Below are 18,997 nucleotides of genomic sequence, written 5' to 3' on the forward strand. Positions count from 1 at the left end.
TGAGGCACAGAGAGATTTTAGTAATCTGCCAAGGTCACCCAGGTGGGATTGCTACAGCTAGGCTTCAAACCCTTGTAGTCATTTTCCAAAACCCAGACCTAAGCTCTTAGTCACTTGGCTGCAGGGACTTCCTGTGCTTTTTACATTGTTTTTTTATATATAAGAAATTTAATTTTATACATTTAAAATAACAATCAACTTATGAACTGATAAATATAAAACTATCAATGAGAACTTTACAAGAACAGTATTTTCTGACCACAGTCGCCGTTGAATGTTGTTATAAGCAAAAATAAAAAGGGAACTGAGATTAAAGAGAAAATCAAAGAGAAAATACTATAAGCATCAATACATTTTTTAGAATTTTTCTTGGAGATAATTTTAAACAGGTTCTTCCTAGCTTTTTAGAGCCCTGCCCTTCTGAAGTATAACCTGGGGCAAGCGTGTGGTTGCAGGGGCCTTCCTCGGAGAACACTGTCTCCTGGGCTTCAAGGAGGTTGTCTAAAATCTGGGATTGATCCGAAGGGCAGCAGAGAAGCTAACTTTATTGTGGTGGACAAAATCTATTTCTCAGTTTGTACAAATCCTTTGAGTAGCAAGAGCCATGGAAATGTGTTGCCAATGTCTCCCTATTAAAAAGTAAACATTTATAGGGGCAGAATAGTGCTTCTGAGGATGATAAGTGATGGCTGCAGTTCAGTCATATGATTGTGAGATACAAATCTTCATTTGGTTTCTTTTTCCTAACACCTGTGCAAATGTTTTCTTGGCCCATGAGCTTGAATGTTCCTTACAACATGAAAGGATTTCAACAAAACCTCTCTCCCATGTGTTTCTTTTCTCGGAAGCCGCACAAGGAACCTGTGTGTCTAACGTGCCGAATCACAGTGAGATGTACGATAGGTTTGAGGGGAAGCTCAGTTCTCTGTGGTACAAGATCACCGGAGGCCAGGTGGGAACGGGCTGTGGGACGCTTAACGATGGCAAATCCCTCTACTTCAGTGGCCCGGGGAGAAGGGAAGCTCGGACTGTCCCTCTGGACACCAGGAATATCAGGTAAGTAGTCCACTGGGACACTTCTCCTTGAGCATTGTGTTTACCGTGTCATTTGGTCTAACCTGAAACGTCCTCTATTTCAGGGTTCTTTCTGTTATTGAGGTTTACATAATAATGTTTCTCTATAAAGATTCTGATATGTAAAAATGAGGCATAACTTTAAGTCTGTAATAAAATGGGTAATTTCTACAAAATTTATACCAAAATTTATTAATCAGTGTACAGTCATCATCCAGCCTTGTATGTCAGCTTGGTTTTCTGAAGTTCTGCATCATTATGAAGACAATTTGGTATTATTTTTAACATATTCCTGGTAAAACAAAGATTTTTTTTTCAACTTTAAATTTTGTGTCTGAAAATGATACATCCAATTTATCTAAATTTATTTGTTTTCGCTTAATGAAAAGTGCTCCAGCAATTTAAAATACCTATACTGACACCTACTGGTAAAATAAAAAAACTGCTTAGTTTTAAGGCTAAGTATTAATTACACCTATAATAAAACTATGCTGCTTATAAGTCAATTAAATTATTTGAGAACTAGGAGGGGGAAAAAAGGAAGAAATGTTTGAAACTTATAGACTTTATTCTCACTAAAATCTGGAGTTTTGTGTTACACTTTCTGCTTTCAATCTCTTTCTCCTCTGAGTCCTTCTCACAGGAGCCTGCCTGTCACGTAGACCCTCTCTGTAGGTTTACCGTGGACGGAGGCATAATGTCATTCACACTGAGAGAGTGTCAGTGTGAAAAATTAAACCATCTAATTATCAGGCCCTGACAAATGTAGCATTCAGCTTCTTAAAAAAAAAAAAAAAGGTCTTGCTTGACTAGTCATTGAAATTCTGCAGATGAACTGGATGCTGCCCTCTTGGATTTAGGTGTTGTTCTTGCATGGGATGGATGCCTAATTGTGGTACACAACTTTGGATGCCCGGTTGGTATCTGCTCATTTAGGCTTGGCACTCCACTTATACTTCCTCTTCCGCTTGGGGTAGCCACGCTTGCCACAGGTGGACAGCCGGTGGAGCCACGGCGGCAGCACAGTGTGTGTGACTTGTCACACCGCTTTCCTACCAAGGATGTTTCCTTCGTCATCTTGCTCCTGTGGCCAAGACCAAAGAGCTCAGCTTCTTAATGTTAGATTTTTTTTTTTTCTTCATCTTGAGTTTCCAAGAACAGTATTATCTTGATTTATGGATTTCTCATTTCAGGGACTTCATTTCATTACATCAGCCTGTCAAAATAAAGTGAGGTTAAACTGTTTTGTTTTTATGGTTATTACAGAATAAAATTAATGTCATATGAATTATTTTTTTAATGGTTACAGAATAACTTATTACATAATCTCTGCTGTTTCTGGTGCTCATGTGCCCTTTGTGTTTAATATTTAATAATTATAGTATTTTTGTGTGTGTCAAAACACAAAAGAGTAAATGTCTTCTGAATTCACCTGTTTGTAAGTAAATTGGAGTGTTTTTTTTCCTTCTCAGACTCGTTCAGTTTTATATACAAATTGGAAGCAAAACATCAGGCATTACCTGCATCAAACCAAGAGCTAGAAATGAAGGTGAGCTACCATCTTTGATAGAAATTGCAGTTACTATTGGAAAGTTTGTTCTTCTTCCTCCCATAATTGGTCCAGGATTTTGCAAACTGATCCACTGCCCTCAATCATTCCTTCTTCTCTGTTCTCCGACATTGAATGGGCAGCTGTATAGAGCCATGATCTCTAAGATTCCTCATGCAGATCCGTAAGCCTGAAAAGCATCATGTCTGCTCTGGGTCAAAGTGTATTTGTTTTAGGAAACCCTAATCATTTTATAACTTTCCATAGGGAGAAAAAAAATAACAGAGACCTTTCCATTTGGCTCGGGGGCTAGAAACTTGTTTGCATAGATCATTATTGAATGCAGATCAAATGTTACTTTCTGCCCATAAACATTCTGGGGGTACTAGAATCATTGAGTAGAAGAAGCAGTTCTTGGTAATAATAAATATTAACTTTGAGCACACATTATGTGCAAGGCATTACTCCATGTGTTTTAACTGTATATTTAGTTTCCATCATACCCCTTTGCTATAAGTACTATTAGTAGTCCTATTTTATAGATGTGGAAGCTAAGGTACTAGAAATTCAAGTAACTTCCCCAAGATCATGCAGTTAGAAAGTGGATGAACAGGGATTCAAGCCACTCACACTGGGTCCAGACCCCATGACTTAAGCACCATGCTGTACTGCCTCTCTCCTTGCCCAGACCTCTGCTCTTTCTAGGCATCCATACCATCTTCTGCCTCAGTGATTCAGTTCAGAAGGAAATGCAGAAGGCTTGAAGCATGCGAGGTGGCCTTCAGGAGCTCTACAAAGATAATGAGGCTCCTTACGGGACTCTGGATGTGAATTGGCTCCTAGCACAAAACCCTCCTCCAAACCCTGATCTCATAAATGACATGTGAAGAGTTTTACAGCTTCTAAGTTTGTTATTATCTCAAGCATGACTGTGTAAAACATGGTGGCTTAAACAGTATCTATTAGCCAATAGACCTACTGATAGCTCTGTTCATCAGTTCTAAATGTTCATGGCCATATCAGCACACCCTGGAAGCTTTTGTGACTTTTTCTGAGTATCTCAGTACTTTTAGTCTAGTAATTTATCTAGATCATCTACTTGCTGAAGCAGCAGTCTAGAAACTTGTATAGACCATTTTTGTGTTCTCTAATATCTTCAACAAGTGTTTATTAAGAGTTTGCTCTAAGCCTGACATTATCCTAGTGAGCTGCAGATACAGTGTCATCAAAAGACCAATTCATCAGTCTTGATGAGCTGGGTTATGCTGCAATAACAAACAGCTCTCTAAATCTTGGTTTAAAAAAATAAATAAAGGATTTTTCGTTTGTGCTATATGGATCCTCTGAGGGCCTCATTCAAGCACCCAGAATAATGAAGCAGCTGCTGGGTAGATTGTGGGTGTTGTCAGCCACGTAGCAAAGAAAAAGAGAGAATGTGGTGATGGGGACAAGAAGTATAAACTACCATGCACCAACAGAGGAAGAACCCATGTCCACTATTGACCACAGCAGACTAAGCCCCCGCCCCAAGAGCACGTACATTCTAGTGAGAGGGGTTAGAAAATAAATAAGAAAGAAAATAAATAAGCAAGATGTTAGATCGATGGGCTAAATGAAAATAGATAAGCCAATGAGATGGAAAGTAAACTTATGCAGGGGGAGATGTTGATTTAGATATGGGGGCGGGGGTACTCCTGAGGAAGTGATGTTTAAACAGAAATCTAAAGGATGAAAAGGAGCCAGCCAGTTCAGGAACATTTTCCTGGTGGAAGAGACAACAGAGGCCACGAGGTGGGAAAGAATCATGGTATTGCAGGAGCATAAAGAAGGCACTGGTTTGGGGCTCATAAAGGTTGGGGAGTGGTCTGTAATAAGGGACTCAGGGTCTTGCTGGCCATGGTAAGGATCAGTGTCTGAATCCATGTGTCATGGAGACCAACTGAAGATTTTCCGTCCAGCCAGTGACCTAATAGGATAAGTGTTTACAAGGTCACCCTACAAACCCTCTATGAAATTCAAAACAAATGAATATTTCCCAAGCACATGCTTGTCCCATGCAGAGATAGGAGCTTTGAGGAGTGAGAAAAAGACCAAGTCCTGTCCTCAGGACCTTGTTTTCTGATTGGAGAGGTAGAGCATTTTGATGTTTTCTTTAATCCTTGTAATAAAATTACTATTTGAAAATAGTGTAACAATTACGGCTCTTTTGAAAATTACTAGTCTGCACCCCTATCCTCATATAAGCTACAAAGGAACAAAACCTCTGACCAAAGTATAATAGGAAGCACCCACTCTTCGTAGGCATTAGCCTCTCCTCTGTGCAACCTCTGGGCATGCCCATTGGGCAAATTCCCTCAGTGTCCCTTTAGGAAAAACAACCTCTGCTCAGCTACTCTTGAGCCATTTTCTTAAACTCACTGCCGGTCATGTAATTCACATCCCACAGGCATTTCTTGGCCTTTTACTAAAGACTGGCTGTTCACATGTAAATCTTTCTAAATCCTTAAACCAATCTTTTTTAGTGATGAAACCAAAGATTTTTTACTTACCCAAGCTGAAGTTTCAATTTACATATTTGGAATGAAAATCAAAATTAGGCTATTTCCCATAAGACTGGGCAAAATGCAGATGGAGTTGTAATTTACAAAGAGAAGTGTTTTACATGCTGTAAACACTCAGTAGACGAGCAAAAATGGCTTGGTTTGTTCAGATGTGCAGTGTGTTAGATGACACAGCTAATGAGGCTCAGCAGTTGATATAAAATATGGAGATTGCTGTTTCCCCTTTCTGCATTCCTCCACTCTCTTGTAACCTCTCTGGGAGGCATTTCTTTATTGTCCTTTGGCATTGGGGGTCCTCAGCTCTGCAGACTTTGTTGCTGCCTGAAGGTGTATGTGACTGTCCTGGCAAAGTAATGGGGAGAAAGGCAAGAAGCAGAGACCAGATGGAATGTGGACTTCTTGAGCCAGACTTCTCCTATTTTAATGTACACCTGAATGCCTTTCCCTAAATCACATTACTCTGGTGATGGACAGAGGGACGTTGGGTCAATGGGATAAGTGAAGGGGAAAGGGTGGCACAGAGGAAGGAAAGTAGAACCGACATTGGAGGGTAGTGAGTTTTTTTATGTTTTGCAATTTAATAATTTGACTTCATTCAGACTTCGGTGACCCAGGTCTGACAAAATGTGAAGAGCCAGTAAAGGATCCTTCTGCTTAACAGAATGTCCAATTGGGCCTCTTTCACTGCCTGGTGCTTTGGCAGAAAAGAGCACTGCTTGATTTTGTGCTGGGGAGATTGAGCTGTTTCTTCCTCGTGTATAATAATGATATGAGACTGTAATATTCAGGACAGAATCTAAAATTCAAATACATAATCTGGAGTGGATTTTTATGTTCCCCTTACCGACCTACTCATTGCTCATATAACTTGAGTGGTCTTTAAAAGAGCTTATGTGTGTGTTTTTTTACTCCATTTCCTGGGAGGTGGTCCATTAGAAACTGTCAAGAAATTGATGAGCCTTCAGGGCTACTAATTCATTCCTTGGAAGTTAGATTGGTGTGCCCTCATTCCATGAGTCGCAATTTGAAGTTTCTGCTGCAGCCTTGGCATTTAAAAAATACTGTTCGTTGCCTTTTTTGCCTCTAGGAAAGCTTTCCAAGTAACTGGATTTATGTCTTTTAACTCAGGGCTTATTGTTCAGTATTCAAATGACAATGGAATACTCTGGCATTTGCTTCGCGAGTTGGACTTCATGTCATTTCTGGACCCACAGATCATTTCCATTGACCTGCCACGAGAGGCAAAGACACCTGCTACAGCTTTTCGCTGGTGGCAACCCCAACATGGCAAGTTACTGCTCACCCCAACTTTCCTGGTAGCCTTTAGGTCTTATGGTTAAAGCCACCTTGTATTGTGTGTTTCTTAGTTTGCTGTCAATTTCTAGACAAGCACGGTCATAAAGATATGTATATTGTGTATAATGAACCTTCTGTAATTGCCTTTGTTCGTCTGATTTCAGGGAAGCATTCAGCCCAGTGGGCCTTGGATGATGTTCTTATAGGAATGAATGACAGCTCTCAAACTGGGTTTCAAGACAAATTTGATGGCTCTATAGATTTGCAAGCCAACTGGTATCGAATCCAAGGAGGTCAAGTCGACATTGACTGTCTCTCTATGGATACAGCTCTGATATTCGCTGAAAACATAGGTATATATCTTCACCAGACAAAGGGAGAATATTTAATTCACTAAAGGACTAAATTAAGTAAAAATCAAGAGGAGATTCTCTAGTGCAGAACTGTTGCATAACTGCCTGTGCTTGAGGGGGGCTCCTGGGACAAAAATAAAGTTGTATTGTCCTCTAATATAACAAGGTGAGCCCAATGAAGGTTCTTGTTAGAACTCTCACAGAGCAAGTAGAATATGACTGAGGTTTCTTAAAAGGAGAGCATAATATACCTAGCTGAAGACATTCCTTTGTTTCATAATTTGCAGAATTACAGACAAGGCTCTTTATTCACCCTTCTCAAGAGAGTGAAGTCTGAGAGCATAAAATTCTGCATATGGTTCAAACACAAAATAAACCATAGTTCAAAATAACTCTCCCACCTCACACATGTTTGAAGCCTCTTGCATGAAAAAAACTTCCATGTTTTCGAATCTGTGCTAACCAAATAAAAATACTTGGCACCGAAGAATGAGGCACTAAGGATAAGACATGATTTTCATTTGCTACTGGAAGTGTGTGTGTGTGACCCGCACAAATGCCAAATAAGAAAAGGGAGCACAATTATACGCTGCCCATTAAACTTTTCCTTCCGTGTAGGAAAGCCTCGTTATGCAGAGACCTGGGACTTTCATGTGTCAGCATCGACCTTCTTGCAGTTTGACATGAGCATGGGCTGCAGCAAGCCCTTCAGCGACTCGCACAGCGTCCAGCTGCAGTATTCTCTGAACAATGGCAGGGACTGGCACCTTGTCACCGAAGAGTGTGTCCCTCCAACCATTGGCTGTCTGTACTACACAGAAAGTTCAATTTACACCTCGGAAAGATTCCAGAACTGGAAGCGGATCACTGTCTACCTTCCACTCGCCACCATGTGAGAATTGTCATTTGGCTGCATGGCAGAACCTCCTTTAGGTTTCTGTCACCTAATTTGAAAATAATTGTGATTCCACTTGGCAATGCTGTTACTTTCTCGTGATGATTATGCACAGAATGTGCCAGGAAGAAAAGTGTAAGGTGCTTTGGGCTGTGGCTTTTTTTTTTTTTTTTTTTTTTTTTTTTATGTGGTGAGGAGTTCTGAAAGTTTGTCAAGGCTGAATTTTTCTGCTCCTGAGCCACGTGAAGGCTGCCCATCAGATTTCATTTTTAAACTGTTGTAAAAATAAGTATCTTCCAAATAAACAGATAGATATTATTCACATTAAGCAGTGAGATCATCACATATGGAAGAGTATCCTCCGTTGTTAGTTTGTGGGGTTTTTTGTGTTGTTGGGTTTTTTTTACTCTCAATACCACAATAAAAAGCTCATATTATTTTACATCTTTCTTCCCACATTTGAAAGTTGTGTTGGGGCTTACAACAGGCTCCCACTTTCGTGGGTTAGGCATTTGGATGTTTTAGGATCTTTCTAGGAACTAAGGTATACTGTGGTGGCTGGTTGGACAATGTGCCATCTGGGACTGCTTTCCCCCCCGCCCCCCCGAGCCCTGCTCCCCACTCCTCCCCCCCCACTCCCTTCACTGCTCTGTTCTAAATTGCAAGCAGATTGGCCTTATGCAGGCTTCAAGTGCCAGCCTCTGTATCCACTGGCTTCCTGATAGATTTAGACAGTGGCAGACACTGGCGAGAGATTGGAGGGTGGAAATAGAGATAAACCAGGATATTCCTCCCTCTCCCTTTCTGCCTCAAGTGCATGTTGGTCAACGTCAGTGGCTCCAACTCTTCCCAGGTAGCCCTTCATGTGACCTTGACCTGTGGACACCAACAGCAATGTCTTCTGCCTATGTCCCTCCAACGTTGGACTTGAGGCTTCCTGACTTTACTAACCTCTGATTTCCTCACTACCCCTGTTGGCTTCTCAGCTCTGCCACAACTGTGCATACCGTTCCTTGCATCAAATTCTGTCTGTATTAAATACTTACAGTGGCTTTTGTTTTCCTGGTTCAATTTTGATTCAGAGAAGTATAACCAAATGGCAGGAAAACACTGCAGGAAGCCAAAGCATTTAGCATTGAACCTAAAATCATTTCCTATGGACCCCAGAGCTTTACAGGATGCTTCCTTGTAGCTCATTTATTCACTTTGTTTTTATTCAACAAGCATTTGTTGAATTTCTATTGAGTTTTAGACCTCTGATACAAGGCAAATAGGCTGATGACAGAACACAAATGCATTATTTGAGGTAACAAACTTCTAAGCCGTTTATGATATAAAATTCTAACAGATAATACACAGGGATATTATTGAAACATGGAGGGGTAATACCTAATTCAGTTTGGGGAGAACAGAGAGAACTTTCTGGAGGAGCTGTTATCTGAGCTGAGTCTTACCCAAGCACAGAGGGCCTGCTGGAGGGCATGTTTGCTGTTGAAAGCCTAAACAAAATCCCAGACACCAGAGAATTTTATGGGGAAATGCAAGGATTCGGTGCTGTCAGAGTATAATTGTGAGGCAAGAAATAGGGGAAGATAAGACAAAGGAAGAGAGCAGATGTTGAAGGGACCACGTGTGTCGGGACCAAAATAGAGGCAAAGCTCAATGGATCTTCCATTTACTGTCTCACAAACCCTTTAGGGACAGACCATAGAGCAGGGACCTCATGGCAAGAACTTTGCACATTCCAGTCTTTCCTCATGTCTGTCACGCGGGGTCTCCTTCCTAGTGTTGGATGGCAGTGAAAGTCTGAGGGCATAAAATGCTGCATTATGGTTCAAACACAAAATAAGCCCCTAGTTCAAAAAAACTCTCCCACCTCACACATGTTTGAAGCCTCTTGCATGAAAAAAAAAAGGTGAAATATTTTAAAAGCCTGTTTAATACTTTGTTGTTTGTGGTGTAAGAGGAAACAGCATCCAATACTTGGTATGAAAATCTAATGTCTTAGAGAAGAGGGAACTGGAACCTGGAGGAGAGTACTTAAAGTAAATGGAGAATTGAAGTAAACGTTCTCACACTTTCCAGATTTCTGGTCAAAGTTAGTGTGTTTTCTTTGCTCAGATCTCCCAGGACCCGGTTCAGATGGATTCAGGCCAACTACACTGTGGGAGGCGACACCTGGGCTATTGACAATGTGGTGCTGGCCTCCGGGTGCCCGTGGATGTGCTCGGGACGAGGGACTTGTGATGCTGGACGCTGTGTGTAAGTAAATAATGCTGGCAGTTCCTCTTTGGGGACTGCAAAAATAAACATGGCCCCTTTAACTCAGGACAAATAATGCCTTTTCTGCACTCTTTTTCTTAGGTGTGACCGGGGCTTTGGTGGAACCTATTGCGTTCCTGTCGTTCCTCTGCCCTCCATTCTTAAAGATGATTTCAACGGGAACTTGCATCCAGACCTTTGGCCGGAAGTGTACGGTGCCGAGAGGGGAAATCTGAATGGTGAAACCATCAAATCTGGAACCTCTCTCATTTTTAAAGGGGTCAGATAGCATTCTACTTCTCCATACTGCCTCTGAAATTCCTTTCGCCATGCTCTGCTCCACACAGATGCATTTCTGAATCTGTTCAGATGATGTGTTTTATATATAATTATTGTCTTTTCGCCCAAACGATGTTTCCTCTTCTATTCAGCATATTATTTATGACCACTTAGGTATAAAATTTTTTCTCCAGTTTGGTAATCATACCTTTTTATTTTCTTCTTGAATTATGGATGTAAAAATTATACAGATGAAATTTCTAGAATTTTCACTTCTAGAATGTAACATTTTATGTGTCATTGACTATTTAATTTGCAATATTTCAAAATCATTTTTTAAAAATGTATCTTTAATGGTTTAAAAGAGGACGGGAGAGGGAGAGCAAGATAGAAATATCAATGAGAGAATCGTTGATCGGCTGCTCCTGCACGCCCCCCCATTGGGGATCGAGCCAGTAAACCATGGATGTGCCCTGACAGGGAGCAAAACCCTGACCTCCTGGTTCATAGGTCAGTGCTCAGCCTCTGAGCCAAACTGGCCAGGCTAAAATAGTTTATGAAAGGTCTTTGCTTTTTCTTTCTTTTTGCCCCCCCCCCACCCCTTCCCCCCCCAGCAATAGAACCATAGTTTTACTAAGGAAACCAAACATTTAAGTCAAGTGAAATAGCATTCTCAAGCGTTGTTAGAATTTTTTATATTTCATCCTAGATATCTGGTTAGAGAAACACCAGCGATTGTGTGAAGCTCCGTGCTGAGTTGGCACATCTGCAGGTGTGAACCCATGCTTTATAGGTCTCTCTCAGCACGGGAAAACCAGCTAATCTAGGTGTGCAAATGGAATCTTTAACAGAAATCTGCGTGGGCTTCTGTACAACCTTAACGATTAACACCTAACACTTGAAAATTAGACACCCCGCAATCTTTTCAATTATAGCTAATAGGTGTTGCCTATCATCCTTGTTTGAATTTAGAACTTTCTCAGGTTTTGGATGAGAAAGAAAAAATGCTTAGGGGTCTGAGACTTACAGCTCCTAAGAGTTACGAGGGACCAGAGAAATTGGGTAGAACTACTAGATTTTGTTGTGTTGCGGGGGGGGGGGGGGGGGGGTAAAGGGGGCATTAGTCTTGTCTAAGGCTTTAGCTCTCATTACCACTAGCTCACTTCTGATCCGTTTGAAGCCATTGACAGGATAAAAAATGAGAAGCCCTGTCACCTTCCATGAATCAAATATCTTTCCCTGGGAAATTGTTAAGCAACAGAATTAACCTGGTTCCCTAGACCCTATGAAGGAGGAAGACATATAGCCTTTTATGTTTTCCCTTTAGCCACCACCCAAATGCAAGAGCAGCCAAGCATTATCTGTATTAGACATATTATCCATCAGCTCAGCAAGATGTAGTGAGGGCTTAGCGTGTGTCATTCAGTAGGTTGTAGTTTGACCTAGAAAGGCATCCTTTCATGAAAAAAAAGAAAAGAAAAAAGGATAGTCTCTTTTTAATGTTTATAGATGCAGGAATTGTATCAGTTAAAATAGCTTGTTGTATGCAAAAGAATTTCTCACATTTTGCACAAATGGATTATTGAACCCAGAAAAATAATGACAAAAGAAACCTATCTACATGAACTAGAATATGTGTGCAGAACCCAAGCCTGACAGATTTGCCATGTAATTATCAATGTCAAGGGCTGAACCATAAACAAATACTACAAATATAAAGGAAAGATATTTCCATATTACAGATCATACCCACTTTCAACAAAATTGCACTTACCAAATGAAGTGTAAAATTAGACACCCCAGAACTTTTTCAATTATATGGAACAACTTATACTTACATTCCATAATAACGGGGAAGGGATGGTCCTTTGTCTTAATATTAGCAAGGGATATGTGCTAGTTGGTTCTATCAACTAACCACCTCAAAGCTTTTTCATTACAAGCAGAAGACAACTTTCCCCATAACTGCCACCTTCGCATGGCATCAAGTTGCAAAAACATCCAAGGCTTAGTGCTTGTTAGTGTATGAGGGAGAATGTAAGGACCTTGACTCAGGAAGAATAGGCATTGATTAAGTGTCACACTAAGCAAGGCAGTGAGTTATTAGGATAAAAGAAAAACAACTGGAAATATAAGGCTTGTTACATGACAACTTTCAATCCTGAAAGTTTAAATCTACACTTTGTGAAGTTCAAGCATGTGTTTAAATGCAGTTGCATTTTCATACAATATCAAGTGATTCTCAAATTCTAAATTTAATATTATGTGGATTTCTTCTCAAACCAAAAGATTATTTAATAAGCAAAACACTGGTGCCTGGTTGGTGGGGCTCAGTGGTTGGGCACCAACCTATGAACCAGGAGGTCGCAGTTCAATCCTGGTCGGGACACATGCCTAGTAGGGGGTGTGCAGGAGGCAGCCAATCAATGATGTCCTCTTGTCATTGATGTTTCTAACTCTGTCTCCTTCTCCCTTCCTCTCTAAAATCAATAAAAAAATATTTTTAAATTTAAAAAATCAATACATATCAAAATATTTTTAAATTTAAAAAAATCAACACTGGTGTCTTATGAAGGATGGAGGATAAGTCTCAGAATCTGACATGCTTGTGTTCAAATCCTCCCATCACCACTTATAAACTGTTTCTGTCCCTCAGAGTATCAGTTTTACCTGCAACATGAAGAGAGTAACATTGTCCCCTTAAGAGTGCTAGGGATTTTAAATGAGAAGTGTCCATCTTATAACACAGCATGTTGTGGACAGTATGCGGTTGCTATTACAAAATCAGTTCTATTTAAAATGTTTCAGCTATTGCGGAAAGTGCTCTATAGTCGATGTTCCGAAGAAGAGTAAGAATTTGCTTTGCCTAAATCTATATGATATGTATTTAAAGAAATCAATTGACAGTGTCACTCAGGATAACACAGCCCTTCACCACCAAAGAGTCACTTCATTCAGAAGTCACAGCTGAAAAACTGAAAGGCCGATTTGGACCTTTTAAATTTAAATTTATCATCACGTCCCTGAGTCTTTTTCCACCACTATGTCCTAGCTGTAAGAATTTTAACATTAAACATTTTTTTAACTTATAGAAATTTAACTTAGGACATTTTCATGGTGAAATTCTATTGGCCTTCACTGCAGTCCTGTGTACACACATAGAAAATAAGCTATGGAGCTGTCAATGCCAGGCAACCAGAAATAGTTATTAGCAGAAAAAATTGCTAACGCTAATGTGACCATTTTCCTCCTTCCTCTGCTTCTCTGCATGAGCTGGTAGAGCCAGGCATGAGGACTCGCTTAGTTATGCCATATTTAACTTGGCAGCTGGAGGGCGTTATGTCAGCCTGAATGAGAGCCCCCCGGGGCTGTCAGAGTGTGCAAAGAAGTGGTACATTCCTAAGACTCCTTGGAACCCTGAGAAAGTTACCTATTAGTTCCCAGCTTCCAGCAGGAGCACTGGTACATTTTCCATCTGTTTCCTCGTTAGTCCTCTCACAGCATGCTGGGATCAAAGGAGGCTATTTTTTTTTTTAAAGGCCTGTAGATATATAATGCTATAATGCTATCATTTTTGCACTGTTTCTAATAGTCACAGCAAAATGTGATTCAGAGTTGAGATAATGCAATTGTGTCATTCAGGCACGAGAAAGGAAAGCCTTTAAGAAAGTGGAAACTACCAATTTTTCCTTTTACACTAGACCAAATATGGCTTCTTGATCGTTATACGTATGTATTTATTATTTAGGTGATCCAAGTTAGGGTGTATAAAATCAAAGACAGTAATTTTTCAATGAGATAAGATTGCTTACCATATTATGTTTTTGTTTTCAGGAAGGACTAAGGATGCTTATTTCAAGAGATCTAGACTGTACCAATACCATGTATGTCCAGTTTTCACTCAGATTTATAGCAAAAGGTAAGTCATTTCTATGGGTATGGTTTTATTCTTTCCCTTCAAGAAAATTATCCCATGCGCAATTCCTTATCCACAAAGAAATAATGTATTTGAGGTCCATAAATTTTATCATATTGAAGAGCTAACATAAATTTGAGTACATAAAGGTTAACAAATGTTCTTCTATAATAAAATTCCCCTTGATATAAGGTAAGATTACTGATTTTATAATAATTGCACATAGCTATAATAATCATACTATTACTATAGTAATCATACTATGATGATAATTAAGTTTATCATCATGTCCCTGAGTCATTTTCCACCACTACTTTCTAGGTGTTAAAATTTTAAAATTAAAAATGTTTAACTCATAGAAATTTTGGGTTTTCTTTTACATATGTGAATTCAAAAAAGCCAAGTCTTTGTCATTCTAAGATTTCACATTAACTAAAACATTTTCTCGACAAATAAGGTCAATTGTATATAACAAATTTTCAAGTAGATTTTTATTTGTATTCTGAGATTTAAATATTTGATTCTCTGTAAACTTGGGATGCCAGTAGAATAAAAAAGGTTTATGTAATATTTCCTAAATGAAAACACAAAGATATGTCTATAGCTGGAAAGAGGAGATACTATTGTATGAAAATCCAAATGTTGTTGTGTATCTTGAAATATATTCATAGAGAAAATTCAACCTGTCATTACTTTAAGTTGCCTCTGAAGCGTTTGGACTACAAAACCTTTATGTGAATATAAGTAGCATATGCAGTGATGCCAAAAGAATAGTCTGAGAGCAGACTGTTTCCCCATTTTAGCACAGAATGTCTTACACTTGTGTTATCTGCTTTCCAGGTACTCCAGAGAGGTCTCACTCGATTCTGTTACAATTCTCCGTCAATGGGGGAATCACGTGGCACCTGATGGATGAATTTTATTTCCCTCAAATGACCAACATACTTTTCATTAATGTTCCCTTGCCATACACCGCCCAAACCAATGCTACAAGATTCAGACTCTGGCAGCCTTATAATAACGGTAAAAATGCACATGTTTTCATATGATCAGCACTCACTGCATCATGTTAACACGTTTGTTTCTAAGGTGGGAGGAAGTGTTTTTCAACTGAGTAGCTTAGCTATTCATCAAACCCATTTCACACGCTTCACTTTTGAGAAATATCAATTGATATTTAACTATATATTATCATCTCTTTATCATCTCTTCATATTTGATTCATAAATTCTCTTGATGATGAAAATATAACAGAATCTTGTCATAGGTCTAAGGTTTTTTTAAAAAAATAACCCAACATTACCATTAGGCACTCATCAATTGTAACTACATTTTTTTTTTTTTCTGAATTCATTTAGGAACACATAGTTCTTCTGAGTGTGGCATTTCATTAGCAAGATAGGACATTATAGCAAAATGCCCTGACAAAGTGAGAGAGGGCTTACACCAAGCAGATAGTGCCTTAGATAAAATATTCTTATCACATACACTTGTTTCAGTTGAAAAGGCAAAGTGAATGTATAATTTAATAGCATTTTCAAATGGTTAAAGAAAATGATTTTTAAAAATTTTAATGTTTTATTGCATCCTATATTTCTATTAACTGCTGATTACAAAGGACCAGACTCTACCAAATTATGCATTTAATGGTCTGTGTAAGCATGGGAATACCACATTAAGCAGATTCTTTGCAGAGGTAACACAGAAATAAATAAGAAAAATGTACTGCCAGCTCTAAAATTTAACCTGAGCATTTCCTTTATAACTAATACGTCAAAATAAATACTTTTAATTTGTTGTGAAGAGAAAACATAATCTTTTATGTTTTGTACCTTTTATATTTATGTTAAATATAATCTTTTTTGGGGGGACCAAATGAAAATTCACAAAGAAATGCAACCAGTTTCACAGCCCAAAGGATACTGTCTTTGTGTTATGTTTGCAATGCTTACCTGGTTTTTCTTTGTTGCGTTCACCACCTGCTTCCAAAATGAGGGGGAGAGAGAACCATTTAAATCATCAGGTTACTCCTACAGGGTCCTGTTTACATGTATCTTTTTTATATTTTGTAAGAATTGTACTAAACATAGGAACCTGTGAAAAAGCAACCTTGGGAAATCTTGATGTTTCTGCTTGGCATGGTCTTTATCTTGTTTTCAATTCTCTGTATGCAGAGCTTTGCAAAAGTAGCCTTGGTTTGCCCTTCTTATCTATTTAGTAACATTTTCCTTAAACACCCAGCCTAAACCATGAGTCAAATCCTATGGCAGCCCAAGGAGTGATTTTACTAGTTTTCTGTGTATTTCCACATATCTTTAAATAAACAGATGTTTTGAAAAGCACTAAGAAAAAAATAAAGTATCTAACACTACTTTCTTCTGTGTAGTTTTTAACAATTAAATAAAATTATGCATCAGGCATTGTTTTAATAGCTATGATCCTTCAGCCTGACAAAAACATGATGCTAAACCATGGGTGAACTCTGAAATCATGAGTTGCTTCTTGAATAGACTAGTTAGTGTAGCTCTGTTCTAAGTCTGCAGGTTGACTGCCCATCCTCACAGATCCAGATGTCTTATATATTGAAAACATGAAAACAAACTCAAAGCTCACTCTTGTCGGTGGGAGAGTTAGTGATACCACTATGACAAAAAAGGCAGCACACTTCACAAGCTGTTTGTCACGTCTTTCTTGGATTAATAGGACTGTTCCATCTGTGTCGATTTAATATGATTGAAAGCGTAATTTGCTTTATACTGTCACTATAATCACAGTAAACACAGTGTTGTATAGTTAGTGTTTCATTGCCAAGGCATTTTTTTTGACCTGTTGTGACTGAGTCCCTCTGTCCTTGACTTCCTACCATGAGCAAAATGTCCATCTGATTTTCACCACTGGAAAAACTTGCTTTCTCCAAAAATGCCTTAGGTAAGAAAGAAGAAATCTGGATCATTGATGACTTCATTATTGATGGAAATAATTTAAACAACCCTGTGATGCTTCTGGATACATTTGACTTTGGGCCCAGAGAAGACAATTGGTTTTTCTATCCTGGCGGTAACATTGGTCTTTATTGCCCATATTCTTCAAAGGGAGCACCGTAAGTATTCAATTCAGAAACTAAAAATGAAACCACTGCTCCCTGCACATCACAGTGAACTCTGGCCTGAATGGATTCCTTGTTGCTGTTTTGTATGACAGTGAGGAAGATTCCACTATGGTGTTCGTTTCAAACGAAGTCGGTGAGCATTCCATTACCACCCGCGACCTCAGTGTGAATGAGAACACCATCATACAGTTTGAGGTACTTGGCTTTGTCCGACCAGAAACGTTTTACATTTTATCATGAACAAAGAGGAAAATCTCAGATAATTTCATAATTTCATTATGGCTTTCCATTTTTATACAAGGACAAAATAGGTTTTACATCATAACTCATTTTTATTAGCGGAACCAATTGTCATACTAAGGTTTATTTCTGAATATGCTAGCACATATATGTAATATTTACCATGGTGTCATAAATTTTACAGATAAAATAATACTGCACTGTTTTTATAATTTCAAATATATTTTATCTGTGTATTTCATGACTAATCATGAACTCTATTTTTCAATAAAGTAATTAATAATATTTTTAAAACCTTTATGTATTTCAAGAACTTAGATAAAATTAGCAGAACCAAAGATGCATTCTGCCAGAGTTCAGTAATACTAACTTCCAAAGATACTTGTGTCATATCATTGGGCAGACGTCCCTAAAATAGTGTCTAATTGCATCAACACAGTTTTGAATATTTGTTTTAGATTAACTCTCTGTGTTCTCTAAATTAGAGGTATCCCTTACATCTTAAAAGTCAGGGACCAAATGATGCCTTGATGAAGAAATTATTCAGTATTTATTGTAATTTCCTGTTATATTTTCCAATTTTAAGTTACTTATATGACTTTCTGATATATTTTCTAAATTTTATGCTTTAAATATTAATAAAAGAGTTATGTTATCAAAATAATCTAAGTAGAAGCAAATGTCTATAGTTAAAAAGGTTATCAAATCTCAATAACTTATTCACCAGAGGTAAGAGGAATTAAGTTCAACAATAATCAATAAGTTAAATAAATATAAGAATATTCTATATATATAGATATATAGAGATATATAGAGAGATATAGATATTGATATAGATGTAGATATAGATATAGATATAGATATAGATCCAGTTGCTATGATAGCAGGAAAATGTTATCTCAATGGGAAGAGAAAAAAATTTCATAAGACAAAATAACATCCATTTACTTAATTATGTTTTAGTTTAATTTACTTGAAAATATAGGGAAAGGACTGGAGGGGTTATTTCTTAGTGGTTAAAAAGGTCTTTCTAAGAATGCTCTCCCTGTTCTGAGAAAAAATAATTTTAATATTAAATGCATGTTGAAGATTCTCCTCATGCAAAACTGGGATTACATGTACTAGGAAGGTGTCACAAGAAGGAAAATAGAAGGTGTTCCTGTCTAGCAGACTAGAAAAAACTGGTGGTTAGAATTGAGGAGAAAGTCTTTTCATTACTATTAATTTGGCGTGGCTATGAAAGTAGGCCAAAGGTAAGAACCGGAATTCTGTGTCAGTCTCTGCTTTAGCCACTTCCTAGGTGTTTTTTTTTAAATAAAATGAGGGGAAATAAATTTTTCATAAGACCCATTGAGTTTCTTTATGAAAAAGTATTACTTAAAGGTAATATCCGATATTACTCAAGCAAAACAGAATTTCATAGTGTTAAATATTTCAGCAAGACAGTTCCCAGGAAATGGACT

The 18,997-nt window shown here is 38.3% G+C and overlaps 1 protein-coding gene across 2 annotated transcripts in view; it reads left to right on the forward strand.

Moving 5' to 3' along the window:
* The window catches only part of RELN (reelin), a gene marked incomplete at its 3' end in the record, with an annotated part of 380,746 nt that overhangs the window by 294,823 nt on the left and 66,926 nt on the right, over positions 1–18,997 (forward strand). For both annotated transcript variants that reach the window (XM_084897797.1, XM_084897796.1), the window contains exons 30-40: positions 849–1,056; positions 2,547–2,623; positions 6,313–6,471; positions 6,645–6,833; positions 7,452–7,725; positions 9,850–9,990; positions 10,093–10,270; positions 14,104–14,188; positions 15,026–15,208; positions 17,114–17,285; positions 17,387–17,489. In XM_084897797.1, coding sequence (XP_084753923.1) covers positions 849–1,056; positions 2,547–2,623; positions 6,313–6,471; positions 6,645–6,833; positions 7,452–7,725; positions 9,850–9,990; positions 10,093–10,270; positions 14,104–14,188; positions 15,026–15,208; positions 17,114–17,285; positions 17,387–17,489 — 1,769 coding nt within the window. The remainder of the gene's footprint in view (positions 1–848; positions 1,057–2,546; positions 2,624–6,312; positions 6,472–6,644; positions 6,834–7,451; positions 7,726–9,849; positions 9,991–10,092; positions 10,271–14,103; positions 14,189–15,025; positions 15,209–17,113; positions 17,286–17,386; positions 17,490–18,997) is intronic.

This window comes from Pipistrellus hanaki (assembly GCF_964339955.1).
Source record: "Pipistrellus hanaki genome assembly, chromosome: 10".
In the NCBI taxonomy this organism is placed as follows: domain Eukaryota; kingdom Metazoa; phylum Chordata; class Mammalia; order Chiroptera; family Vespertilionidae; genus Pipistrellus; species Pipistrellus hanaki.